This window comes from Sus scrofa, chromosome 16, assembly GCF_000003025.6.
Source record: "Sus scrofa isolate TJ Tabasco breed Duroc chromosome 16, Sscrofa11.1, whole genome shotgun sequence".
Lineage (NCBI taxonomy): Eukaryota > Metazoa > Chordata > Mammalia > Artiodactyla > Suidae > Sus > Sus scrofa.
Window position 1 is genome coordinate 65,586,587 of NC_010458.4, and position 14,695 is coordinate 65,601,281.

The window sequence follows — 14,695 nt, forward strand, 5'->3', positions numbered from 1 at the left end:
AGAATGGGGTTGGAGAAGGAACTTGTTTTTTTCCTTGCCATTCCTATCCAGGAAACACAGGGGAAGAGTGACAGAAGATTTCTCTCATTCCACTCCCTGCCAATATTTAACCATCCCTGTACATTTAAAATGTCAAACTGGAACACTCTTCTGGTCTTATTTTGATTAATGAGGACGTTTTCATTTAATCACAAACCTTTTGAGATATAAAAACAAAAAAAGCAAGGGCCAGAACTGGAACACGTGGGTCTTGCCTCCCTTTCTTCCACTGCAGTGGTTAGAAATTTTCCGTACGTCAGCTGAGCTCAACCTCATGTATTCCTTGACAGAGGGGGATTGAGTCTTGACAGTTAACTTGAAGTATCTCTAAGAACCAATGTCCTTTTTTGTTTGTCCACCTTACTCAGGTGACTCAGTGCTGGAAGCACACAGAGGAGACCAAGTAATCAACGTGGCAAATCTCCGGACAGATCAGCTTCCTGTACGTACACAGACGAAAGCTGCGGGCAAACTCAGCGTCCTGGAAGCATGTGACCATCAATTAGTCAGGTGTGGTAAAATCCTCCGAGGGGAGGAGAGTCAATGGTGATCTCAGCAGGTCGTGAAGAGAGCAGATTAATGCCGGTGAGCTATCAGGTGGGATCATTTCACAGGGCCATTACCACTGCTTGTGGCTTAAAAGGGGTAAGTCAGAACGTGGGTGGAGTTCCTTTTCTGAGGACGAACTTCAAAGCTGGAAGAACAAAGCAACCTCAAGGATAGTGATCTAGATGCGTGCACAAGGCTGCAACCATAAGAATGTAGAAGGTTCGAGGTGTTTTAACTTTCTAGATCAGTGTCTCCACTGGGTGGCAGACACCCCTGTGTCCTCCCCATCCTCCCCCCTCCCCAATCAGCAGAGACAAAGGAGACAGGTACAGTCATACAATCATATTTATTACAGTTTCCAGACTCCCATAGGACACATATCTAAAGCAGAACATTGAAAACTGATGTTACTAGCAGCAACCCTCCCTGAAGAGGAAGGGTTTGGATGAATTTAACAATCAGGAGTCATTTCAAGACAAGATTAAAGTCATGGTTTTTCTTTTAGCAGCTGGTATGTGAAGAGTGAAACTACAAATACATAGAGTCATCCTGGTTTAGCCTTGTCTAAAAAAACATTAATAAGTCACGGTGCAGAGGGGTATCCCCAGGGTTGTCAAACAGAAGGCTAATGCCTTTAGATGTCAGTATGGAATAAGCAAATCACTTGTCAAGACACTGCTTACTATCTGCTTTACTGTCAGGAAAACAGACCGAGAACTGGACAGCTGCCCTAAAACTTTGCTCGCACATAATTCAGCCAGAAAATCACTGTTTCAATAACACCCCTTAATTTTTTTAAACATTTTCTTCCCCACAGCTCTAAAAACATAACATCAGACATAACATCAGACATAACATCAGACGTTTGCTCCAAAGGACTAAAAATCAAAAGCAATTGCAATGTATTGGGAATAGCTTTTATAGGTTTCCTGAGGGAGAGTTCCTATCTCTTCAGAGAATGTTTTTAAAAAAGCACTAACTCTGGTAGCTTATCAAACTACTTTTTATTTGAAATAAATAAAAGACCAACTGAAGGTCTCAGGTATACTTATTTTTTTCTCCTAGATCTCCAAACCAATCAAAGACTTTTTTTTTTTTTTGGCAGAGAGCTTTCATTTTTATTAGAGGAGTAAAAGAGAACTTACAAACATTAGAAAAATACTCAAAACCCTGAGAGTAAAGGAGGCCCAACCCTTTCTCAGAGCCCAGGAAACTGTGACAGGAACCCCAAAGGCTTATCTTAAATCCATCAACTCAATTTGCTAGAAAGTAAAGACAGACCACCCAGCTTTGCAGCACAGGCCTAGATGCGATTTTCTTTCTTTACAATCACTAAGAAAAGCCTTTTGGGAGTTACTGCCTGGAAAAACACAGGCTAATGAACAGAAGCTACTGAAAAGGGGGTTGACTGCATTGTATAACTGGCACAGGCAAAGAAAAATTAAAACAGTTGCAAACCATTAAATTTATACCATGATACTCTTGGATGAATCTTGACCTTCCCATAGCAACCATTTAATTCATAAAAATTCCTAGAGGATTGGAAAGCTTTGGGGCAGCACCAGTGACAGCAAACTGTCTTTGAACAATTTTAATTTTTTCCTAAAGGCAAAATTAAGAGAAAATTTAAAGAAATAATTTATGGAACAGATTCTATTTCATGATTTTGCCCATGTCAGCTCTATGGAAATAGTACCGATGCATCAAGTTAGGTTTCTGTTTTTTAGCTCAAAGGGTAGAAGCAGTGTGCCTAGGTTTCTGTAAGCCTTCTGAGGACTAAGGGAAGCTCACAGCGCACAGTCTGACAATCTCTAAAGGTACTCCTGGACTATTTCACCATGACGATAGGTAAAACCTTTCTTGATTCATTAATGGCTCTAGCAAGGATTCCTCTGCACCTAGACTTTAATGCTGATGGTTTCTAGGCTTTCTGACTCGGCATGCACCATGCACAGACAGCAAGGAACCAACTGATCCAAGGCCACGTAACTTAGACACTGCTAATTCTAGCCAACCATCTCACAAACTGCCTACCTCCGTCACAAAGGGTCTCTGAAAGGAAGCAGAAAGAGGTCCCAAGACTAGCACAATCCGCTGGTGAGCAGTAGAACCACCTCTGTGTACAAAGAATGGTCCATGAAGACATTCTGGGGGTGAATCCACACCTGCCATGCCTTGATCCCTGTTACTACCTAACAAAGCTGACACTCCTGATAAGACCTCAACAAGTGTGCAGGTCTGCCTTGTGAACTGTTCCAAAAACACGCTCCCATGTCTCGTGGTTGATTACTTTGAAGAGCCCAAGTTCAATGTTCAAGATAAGTACTATTCCTACCTAATGTCTCAAGTCCCAGTCTCTGGGGAATATTAGAAACCCGTTTTGCTCTATTTCGTCTGCTTAGAGCCCCCTCACTGAGTTTTTTTGGAGGGCCTCCAGGAATCTACCACTTTGGCTATTACTTTCTCCTATTCTTTTCTTGCCTTCTTCTTAGGAAAACTTCAGTTATTTCTGTAACAACATATTAAATGTCCTAGACAACCAAATTTTTGAGCAGCATATACATTTGAGGACAAAATTTTCTTTCCTTGTGAAAAATTTCTCCAATAATAAAGAAAAGGCAATAATAAAAAAAAATACTTCTCTAAAAAAATGATGATCATACTTTGTATGAAAGAGCACATTTACTAGGTGGTAGTCATTCAGTGTCACTGCCCAAACCATCTAAATAAATGGGGGCATATGGACACGTAAGAATGATCACACACAGTTTTAAAATAATTTTCAAAGCCAGAAGTGTTAAAGGTGGGCAGAAAAGTAGTAAGTCAGTCCTTATATGGACATATGAAAATGATATGCAAAGAAGAAAACCAGATGTGTTTAAAAGAATCAGGCTAGATTTAATCAGGCAATACAATAAATGGAAATTGACTATATTCCTTTGGACTCCAAATTTCTACTTTATTAGGAAAATGCAGTAACCATTACGGCTTCTAGCTGAGGGACAAGAGGACAGACTGACAGGGACAATCACACTGGAAAGACTGGTAAAGAGGTAGAGGTGCTGATGATTAAATAAGAGAACCATTTACTGGGGAACTGAGATGTTAGACATACTATATAGAAGAGATTTAGACCGGCAGATTCCAAAGATAATTGTTCACTTGCATTTGTTATCTAGAATCTCTATAAATGTTTAGTGTGTCTAATCTGGCTCTAAAGAGTATAATTAAAATGCATTCTGAAACAAACACAAACAAACAAACAACTCCTACAGATTCCCCTTTGGGGAGGTGTGGTTTTTCCAACAGCATTCTTCCTTTGGTGCTATCACACAAACCCTTCAAAAAGTGCAGGGGAATTCCCCCTCATGATGACCAGAAAAGGGTGCTGGGATGTGGGGGGAGCAGCAAACAAACATTGCTCTTCTTTTACTGAAGACATCCTTCTGAGAATTTCCACTGTTGCTTAGGAGAAAGGGATGGAATATGAAAAATAGTTCCTGAAGATATCACTGCCTTCTGAAGACAAGATCCTAACTGTGGCACCTACAGAGATTACTTTCTTTTTATTACGTAGCACCTGCCTTGCTCATGAGACACAGAACTTTCACCAAGCTATGAAACAGAGTGAGTAAAAATTACTCATGGCACTTAAACATGTTTAAAGACTTTAAAATGCCTTCCCCAAATTCTTTTGCTCAGTGCCCCTGTGAGGTAGGTGTCTGATGGGGGAAAACTGAGGCACAGAGGGGTGGTCTGCTCTCTTCTCACTGTATGATGAGCCAGTGGCCCAGCTGGCAGAGGACCAGGAGTCCCAGCTCCCTCAGCTTTATTCATCTGCTTCTCAGAAGGCTTATTTCAGTTACACAACAAGTGCAGCAGAGGAAGGAAGTTTTTCTTTTCCAATGTTTTTAACAAGTTAGATATTTCTTATTCTCACTCTGAAAATAAATTATCTAAAATAAAACCAAATACAAAACTAACAAAACAAAAGGTCAATACTGCCTAACAGTCCATGTGACGATACAGCCTATTTTGCACTGGCGATTGAAAAAGCCTATGATTCAAGTAGCAGTAGTAGCAGGTGGTCTGGTGTTCCTGTTACTCAAGCCAGGCTGAGTAAAGTGCCCCTTGGAGACACCACCATTGTACTTTGTGGGAATTTCTTTGGCCTGACACAAGGGAATAAAATTCTACACCCCTGTTGCATGGAAAACCAGCCGAAAAGATACTCTAGACAGGGCCCGCCCTGCCTGGAAAGGATACTCTCAGCCACATTATGCACATGTATCATTCAGTTCATGCAGAACGCTCCGAAGCCAGGCAAGAAGGTCAAAGCTCACAGGACAGGTCTTACTATGTACAGAGAGGGAATACACAGGGTACATGCGCTAGCACCATGCCACAGAAGTGAAAGAGAAGGATAAGAGCATCTCACAGTCCCATCTGGTACACCATCTGCAGAAGCCACCTCTGGCAAGGGGAAGGCCAGTGAGGTTCTGTACCCCTTTCCACAATGAGGAGAGATAAAAACACAGCATTCACTGCTGGCTACTTTAAGCATACCACCCACCCAAATTTCACTTGTTATATATTGTTATCTTTTAATATGTATAAGGTCTACAAAAGCTAACAAATTACACTTCTTGATGAAGAGTGAATGGTGTAGGGCAAAATTCAAAGGTCAGTTACGAGATGTGCATGGAGGGCTCAGGGCAATTTATACTACTACTCTTAGAAACAAATTCATGAGTACTCAGGACCCTAGCTTTTAGAAATGAGATCATTCTTTTTGAGGTGTTTTTTTCCTTCACCATGCTACAGTCCTGTGGAGTGACTTCAATTCATACCACGTTCCCTAATTCAACTTCTTATACTTGAGTGTCTGAAGCAGACCATGATACAAAATCAGATGAACATACCTCTGAACAGCTTTTGCCTCGATATTAATGCAAATACGCACTCACCCGCCTGTCTTTCCTTCAGGAAGCTCACCTCCCAGAGGGCCTGAGCCTGGCTCTATGCTCTGCACATGCAGGACCAGAGGGAATCATTCCAACTCAGAGTTGCACTGGGATACCAGGATACAGCATAGCAGCGATTCATGCATTTATTTCTAAAAACCAAAGCTCAAGCGAGGCTGAACTGGTCACTGTGCAAGATGAACCAGCAGGACATTCTCCCCCCGAATGAAAATCTGATTTATGTGTCGAGTGAATACCTGCTGATAATCCACTTTTGGCTTTCGCTTTTTCTTACGGGGCTGGCCCCTAGAAAGGGTGGTGGCCCTGGAAAAGGTACCTCCTGCACTTGACCCTTCTGTCCGTGTAGTCCTCCCTGACAGCTCTGACCTGGACTCCTCCCTTGCAGATGCCTGCAGGGAAGAAGGGACGGAGCGGGAACGCTTGCGGGAGCCCCGGTCAGTGTCTTCTCTTCCCCACACGGAAGCCACCTTCCAAGTGGATGTCTGGGAGTATCTGGACAGAGTGGAGTCTTCAACTGCAGACCTGGAATCTGCTTCCTTCTTGGAGGAATCCTGTAGTTTTAGTCGATCAAATAGCTAAAGGGAAAGTAATGAAAAATATTAGCCTTCTCTTTAGCTTTCAGCAGTCCTCTTTCAACATATGAAAAAAAAAAAAAAAAAGATTCCTTAATCGTGCTCTGTGAACTCCTTGCTTTGCAATTTTTAACAAGTTAGTGACAAATTTTCAGTTTTTAGCTATAACTCAGATAAATCAGTAAGTATGTCAAAAGTAAAGGTACTTGCTTTTTCCATGGTATAAAACTGAAAGACTTCTAAGTCTTCTAAGAAGTAACGTGTTGCTCAAACTACATGCAGGTAAGAACCATGGACTCATTTTAGATTTGCTGGATGCAGGAGAAGAGAGACTAATGAAGACTTGGTCCAGGCACACCTGGTTGACAGCAGTAGGGCTTTCCTGCTCGAAATCTTTCCCTGGGCTCAGTGATCTTACTTAAGCTTCAAGGCATGCTGGGTTCTCAGAAAGTCAGGGGAAACTGCTTACCCTAGTGAGAGTCAATGAAGAATCCCGTTCATACGCTTTGCCTAGAACAGGTTTTCGGTAGGTCTCATCCACATCAGTAAGTGCCTACAGAAGAACAGCCCAAAGTGGGGGTGGGGGTGGGGAAGGCAGAATTTAAAATATCGTTCTTACAGCCTTTGTGAAAAAATTTAAAAGGCAGAAAAACATCTAATTGTAGCAGAATTAAACTTAACAGGTGACTCAGCTCTTGGGCAGAAAAAGATGGTAATACCTGTACCTCTGAGAAGAAATTTCAAGTGGCTATGACCAAATAAGGTGAGTTTCTCCTATGGGAAGGGGATTGACAAAGGCAGGGGAGGGGTTCTTAAGTTTCAGGGAGCATGACTATCTAGGTAGATTATTAAAATACGAATCCAAGTCTATTCTCCTGGAGATTCTGATTTAATAGGTCTGGTTAAAACTTTCTGTTTTAACCAGAAAACCTATGATTCTCATCAAGGACAGCCTCAGGCCACACTTCAAAAAATACTACTCTGATGCTTCTTTTCCTTTCTCACTCTCTACATCTCACAACAGTGACTGATAGAGATTAACTTGGTTAAAACACAAAAACGCTGGAGAATTCTTGTTACTCAGATATCAACCTCACAGGACAGGGGTTAGGATCAAATGAGAGATACTACCCTGAAAAGTGACAATCACCCTACAAATATAAGCTGAAAGTATTATTATTACTGTCATCAAATACATTCTCTTAAAACTTCAAAGGTGATGTTTTTTCCCCTACATTTTAGAGACAAAATAGGCTCAAGGAAATTACCATGGTTAGAATTACACAGCTATCAAGTGGTAAAACCAGGATTCAAAGCCAGGTTTTGAATTTGATTCAAATTTCTGTTGATTCCGTAACAGTTGAAAACATGGTCTTAGAAGGCAGAAGACCTGGAATAAAGTCAGGGTCATTCCATTTACTAACAGTATGATCTGGGGCCAATCTTCCAAAACTGCTTGCCTCAAGCCCTTCATTTGGGAAACGGAGCAGTGATAGAACTATAACTCATTTGCTGGAGTTCCCATCATGGCACAGTGGAAAGGAATCTGACTAGGAACCATGAGGTTGCAGGTTCCATCCCTGGCCTCACTCAGTGGGTTGAGGATTTGCTGTTGCCGTGAGCTGCAGTGTAGGTTGCAGACGTGGCTCAGATCCTGCGTTGCTGTGGCTATGATGTAGGCCAGCAGCTGAAGCTCTGATCTGACCCTAGCCTGGGAACCTCCATGTGCCACGGGTGCAGCCCTGAAAAAAAGCACAAAAAAACCCTGTAACATTTGTTGAGATATTATATGTAAAGCGCTTAGTATGGTATCTGGCACATAGCAAGTGCTTAGTAAGTATTAGCAACTGTTCCGCAACTGTTTTCATTATAAAGGTGAGTCACAGACGGAGATAAAGCTCAAGGAAAAGAAAAACTGGTGATGGAAGATCATATGAAAAAAATACCAGAAAGCCCTGGTGGCTCATATTTTAACTGCCTCACATTATGGCTGTACTATAATATATCCTTTCTCTTCTATAAATACTTTGTAAATATGCAGTAAAGCCTCTAGAAGGCTGGGGGCGCGTGGTACCCCTGTAAGTCCTTCATAAGGAAACACTGAGCAAACTGTCTTGCTCATTACTATGTCCGCTTCTCCTCTATCCTCACCCATCTTTCCAAAAACTGTAGAGTGAAAGTTACTTTCCGAAATTTCTGTCCCTAGCACTGTACCCTGCCGAAGTGGGAAGTCAAAAATATTTTTAAGTGAATGAAGAATAGCTGGCAGGAAATCAACACAAAATTACTGAAAGATGAAATAAGTCATCATTCCTTAAGCCTGGATTCCTCAACTCTGGCACTAATAACATTTTGGACTAGATCATTCCTTCTTGTTGGAAGACTGGTCTGTGTACTGTAGGACATGCAGCGGCAGCCTCCGCCTCCACCCACGAGATGCCAGTTGTACCCCATCCCACAGTCGTGACAATCAAAAAAATGTCCCCCTCAAAAATGTCCCTGGGAAGGAGGAATGGGAAAAATCCCCCCAGTTGAAAGCCACTGCCTTTAGGAAAAGCAATACAAACAACTTTCTTGTTGTTGCCCAGAAGTGCAAAGATTCCAGTTCGTCTGGGAAGTTATTCTGCAGGTTTTGCTGAATAAGGTCCTTTAGATACACACAAAGATTTAATCCATAGGAGGTTCTCCAACCCCTTGAGAAAGGCGTAATTACCATATTCCAGAACTTGTCAAATGCAACGAGGAAGCCTGTACAGACACCCCGAAGTCCCTTGAAAGTGCGGATGTGAACATTCACCTTCACCCCCTCCCGGATACAACGATGGAGTTCACCCAGAGGGCTGCCTTCGTGCACTGAAACAAGAACAGTCAGCACAGCATGAGCATCTGCTCTCATCCCCAGAGTTAACCACCAAGACCACCCAACCATCTCCCGCAACACAAGGCAACCTGGTGTTGTGGCAATCACACCACAGGAGCAGGAAGGCTCGGTGGGCAACATGTTCAGTGCAGGCAATGAACACTGCAACAAGACAAGAGCCCTGGAACATGCATAAACCAGCTGTATGGCTATCGTCCAAATGTTTCACTACGTCTATCTCCTATTTCTGTGGTGTCACTGATTCCAAGAGGCACCATCATTTAAAAACTTTTTTGGGCAAAAAAGGAAATATTACACATCAGCAGCTAGATCCTCTTCACTTCTAAACTTTGGTAAGACGACTTTTTTTAGGGTAAATCTCATGAACTGCCCATCCACCTCTGACATATAAGGGTGTATGTATGTACATATATCTGGGTATGTATTGTGGACAGTGTCAAATCAAGCACTGTCAACAACTCTTAGGTCATTATAACTAGTTGTGTGACCCTGGTGATCAACTTTTTCTCTACAAGTCCAAGTTTCCTCATTCATAAAATGAGGTTAGACTAGCTAATTCGAGATTCATGTAAGGAATAAGTCTCTATAATTCAATTTCTTAGAAACTCATCACAACGCCCGGATTACTCCCTTGGCCTATACACATTCACTGCCCCAAACACGAGCATGTTCAACAGAGTGGGAAGACCACTCTTTTTCTAACTTGGGAGAAAAACGGGGGTACTACTTCTCCCCACACCCCCCAAATCAGAGAGAAAGGACAAACATGGATCTTAACAACAGTCTCTGATTCTAATTAAACAAACGACAAACTCAGGTTTTCAACCCTCACATCTATACTTTTCTTTTGATTTTTTTTTTCTTCCAAAGATTTAATAAGGTATAATTCCAGGGAGTGTTTCCCTCCTTATGTGACCAAAAACACCACACTACTACCACCTATCAGAGAAAAATGCCGAGGCAAAAAAAGAAAAATGAGCTCCACATTGTGAGTGAGAAGGCACACTCTGAATCTCTTTCTGGCAGGGTCTGTGATAAGCTCCAAATGGATAGAAGCCAGGTCTCTGAAACTTAATGGGGACATACATCTTATCTTGAAGAAGTTATTCCTCCAAGTCCCTCTTCATTGCCATTACTCTTGGGCCACACCCTTCTAACTCCAGGTCATTTTAAAGTCATTTAAACCCACTGTTATTCTTCCCTGTTTGTAGCCGATACTAAGTTCAGACAACAGATTCTCAATAATGAAAACCTGCCCTTTTTTTTTCTTTTTACAGCCGCACCTGTGGGATATGGATGTTCCTGGGGTAGGGGTCGAATCAGAGCTGGAGCTGCAGCTGCAGGCCATAGCCATGGCAACACTGGGTCCAAGCCATAGGTTACAGCCACACCGATCCTTAACTCACTGAGAGAGGCCAGGGACTGAACCTGCAGCCTCACGGAGATGAAGTTGGGGTCCTTAACCCACTGAGCCGCAATGGGAACTCCCAATGTGCCCTTTTGTTTCTCTTTCCACAACCAGTAATACACTCCATAGCCTCATCAGATGACCGGTTCACTTCAAAAGTCTCCCAGTTCCTCTCACTCACATCAGGAGCATCGTCATCATTGTCAACCAACATTATCACTGACCACTAAGCCCTCAGTGTGGGCCAGGCGGCTGTGCTAACTTTATGTACATTATTTAATCCCCACAACTTGAACACATGAGTACAACTATTTTACCTCGTTGAATAAATGAGGAAAACGAGGCTCAGAAAGGTTTAAATAATTTGCTCAAAAATTACCTAGTAAACAGCTGAGCCAAGAATCAATACTGACAGGTTATATGTGTTCTGACCTAGGGCATTTAATTATGACAGCCTAAAATGGATAATAACTGCAACAACAATATACAATAGCAGGGATATTTAATATTCACTGAGAATTTCCCTACATGCTAGGGAACATTACTCTTGCTTCGAATATATTAACTAAGTTAAACTTCACAGCTAGACTCTATTACTGTCCTCACGTCACATAGGAGGAAACTGAGCCCTGAAGAGTTTAAGTAACTTGCCTAAAGTAAAACAGCTGGAAACTGGTGGCGCCAGGACTCAAATCTAATCGACCAAGCCCCTGAGCCCGTGCTCTACTCTACCTTCCACAGTACATTTTACTACTAGAAACTCAGCTATTAGAGCCATTTGCCCTACAAAGGTTTTCACTGAAGAATATACATGGTTCCCACCTTCTATCATAACAAAGTCAAAGAGAAACTCTTTGATGGGTCTCCAAAGCATTCTGGCAACCAATCCCTTTCTGGACCCAATTCAGTTCTCACTGCTTTGGACACAAACCACATATGCAGCACCCTCCACCACCAAAAAGAAGCAAGCAAGGAAACATCAGGACATACTCTTCCTCTCCTGAGACGAGCCTGAGAGTTGGAAAGCCAAGGATTAGCTGCAAAGTGACTGGTGATGTAATGCTGGGCAAGTAGTTGAGCTCAATGAGCCTCATCTATAAAGTAGTATCCAAGGGTGAAATGAGATATAATGCATCTAACGGGCCTAACACTGTGCATAGCACATACTGGCCCAATAATGGTAGCTATAACAAACACCGATGGCATTACCTACAAAGGGGCATGAGGAAACTTCTGGGGATGGATTTGTTCTGTATCTTGATTGTGCTGATTTCGCAACTACACACTTGTCAAAACTCACTTTAAAAGGCTGTATTTTGCTATGTGTGAATTACACCTCAAGAGTCTGATTGTTAAATTACTGTTATCCTCAAGCTTCAAGACCTGAGGCTGACCTCTTACATGAACTCTTTCTTGAATAACTCTAACCCTCACCCATGCTTCTGTACTTTTTTTGCTTTCTGAAGGCCATCAAGCTCTTTGTGATGCCTGCTCATCTCTACCAGGTACACCCCACTGTTTCCAGCGGTAGGATTAAAATTTCCAGTGCCGAGGGCACATTCCGAGATTCTATTCCAGGCAATATTTAATCGCAGGAAGTCGACAAAGCTGGCCGGGACACTCTGTCATACCAATAATAGAGCAAAGGGCTCCACAGGTAAAGCCCAACCACGCACCACACAGAAGTATTTCTTTTCTCTTGAAAATCTTAAAAGCGAAGCAATAATTGGCCAAATGGAAATATAAAAATGAGACTCAAAGTACACCTCGAAAATTTTCTAGTGGCAAAAAGTATGGGCAAAATAAGGTCTCCCAAACTGCTCTTAATTTAGGAACATGCATAATCTATCTGTGGGTCACTGTTGGGCCAGCGAGCTGGGGGAAACCCTAGCTTAGGCAGGGATGCTGTAAGCACAGTAAATCATTGGACAAAGGTGCCCCTAACAGCACTCAGCTTTTCAGGATGTTTTTCTTTTAATAAAAACATTTCTAGGGAGGAAACAAAAATACTCCTTTGCTTAGCAGAACTCTCCAAAGACAGTGATTTAATAACGCCACGATTTAGCTATCAAGATAGAGATGCTCTCAATGGCTAAGTAGGTCGTTGTGTCCATGGGGCAGATGTCAGGACTGCTTGCCAGATGACAGAAGATGTAACACCTGGGCTGTTTTTACTCCATTTATACAAGACCTAACTCACACGTGAGCAACCTCTGCCGTTTACAGCTTTACCCTAAGGATCTATTAGAAGGCTGCAAGAAACTCCCTTGTGCCTGCTACACCTTTAGAACCTAAAACTAGCCAGTGCATATAATAAAAGCCTGACAGACACAATCCTTCACTTGGCCTGGCAGAGGGGCTGTGAAACAGTGCCTGGGTTTTCGTGGCATTTTGTGCCTGCTGCATTCCAGCACTTGTAATTTGCTAATGTGAACATATATGTATCAAGACCCTTGCAGCAGGAAGAAGGAGCCGTCACTGAAGGTGCAGGGGTTATAAGATTATGTCCACTGTGCCATCTGAACAGATTTCTTCACACTCCATCCCGTCATCTCCAAATCTCACTGACCGAACACTTTTCCTCCCCAAATACTGGCTGTGCCCTCCCTCCCGCTGCGTGCGTGGTCCCAAGACCTCCTCGCTTCTGTAAACCCTCACTATGACATCCCGTTTTTAGGCCCATCACCTCCGCAGACAGCCCCCACCCCATCGCCCCTGCACATGCTTTCTGCAGGCGCCTCACCACCTCTATAGCCACTTCCGTGACCCCCAACCCCTTTTACAGACCGTCTACACTAATTATCCAGGCACACGCTCCCCCGGGCTATTTCTTTCCCCTTCAGCTTTACACTTTCCCCCCACTGCTCCCGCAGACCCTTCCTTCCGCAAGAAGACCCTCCCCACGCCCCCACTGCCGGCATTCCTCAAGCAGAACCCGCCCGCGGCCGCTGATTATCTCCGTAGCCTTGACCCGGACCCTGCCCCGGATTCGCGCCCCGCGCGGAGCCCCAAGCACCCGGCCGACGCCTCCCGGCCGCAACCTTCCGGACAGCGGCCCTGCCCGGCCCCCAGCCCCGCCCCGCCCGCCCCGCCCGCCGGACTCACAGGGCATTCTCGTGAGCACGTTGCGCGGCGCCTTCCTGGTCCGAGCCGGACCCCGCCGCCGCGCCCCGGCGGCCCCGTCCTCTTCCTCCTTGGCCACCATGAGGCGGCGGAGGCGCTGGATGCGCTCGGGGTCCGGGGCGGGGGCGTCCGGGCGGCGGCGGGTCCTGCCCGAGGGCCCGGCGGCGGCGGGGCCCCCGAGCCCGCGGCCGCACCCCGCGCCCGCCCGCGCCCGCCGCCCCGGCACCCGGTCTTGAGGAAGCTCTCGTACTCGGCCACGTTGTTGAAGCAGGGCGCGTTGGGGTAGGGGATGGGAGGCAGGCGCGGCGCGTACAGAGCCAGCAGCGGGTCGAAGCTGTCAGAGCTGACATCCAGCAGCGGGCTGGGCGGGCTGGCGGGGCTCCCGGCGCGAGCCGACCTCGCCCCCCGCTCCCGCTCCTCCATGTTTGAAAGGCCCGCAAGCCGAGGCCGATGGGAAGAAGGAGCGGGGCCGCCAGAGGGCGGCACTGCGCAGCCGCGGCGCGGGGTCGCACTGCCTCCGCGCGGCCGCGGGAGGGCAGCATCTGCCCGCGCTCTGCGCCGCCGGCGGCGTGGCGCGGGGATGCCACCCTCAGGGCCTCGCAGCGCGCATCAGTGCGCGGGGAGCAGGTTAATCTGCTTTAACGCACCGTTTCCCTATCTATATCATCATCACTTGGGGTGTTAGTAAGTCCAGATTCAGCAGAAGCGGAGGCCGGGACTGGCGTTTTAACAAGCTCCCCCGGTGGTTCTCTGCTTTCTGCAGCTGGAGTCTACCCCTAACTTGAGCTGTGGAGAAGCAGAGGGAGGAGGGCAAGGAGAACCCCAATTTGCTTTCGTTCTGAGTACCACTGGGGTTTAGCCTAGCTGGACTCAAACTATTTAGCTTCTCTGGGTCTTTACATTCTCATCTGAAATATGATAGAAATGGTTACCTATTTCATAGACTCGTCGGAAGAATGAAGAGATACTGCCTCTACAGCACATACCAAATGCTCTCTATGAATGTTAATATTTCTTTTTTTTTTTTTTTTTTTGTCTTTTGTCTTTTTGTTGTTGTTGTTGTAGTTGCTATTTCTTTTGGGCCGCTCCCACGGCATATGGAGGTTCCCAGGCCAGGGGTTGAATCGGAGCTGTAGCC

General features: G+C 44.9%; 1 protein-coding gene across 1 annotated transcript; it reads right to left on the reverse strand.

Moving 5' to 3' along the window:
• LSM11 (LSM11, U7 small nuclear RNA associated) lies at positions 916–14,019 on the reverse strand. Its single transcript, XM_021076895.1, is given in 5 exon segments — positions 916–6,148; positions 6,615–6,698; positions 8,859–8,998; positions 13,540–13,731; positions 13,734–14,019. Coding segments are annotated over 5 exon segments (1,074 nt in total). The 5' UTR covers positions 13,981–14,019; the 3' UTR covers positions 916–5,737.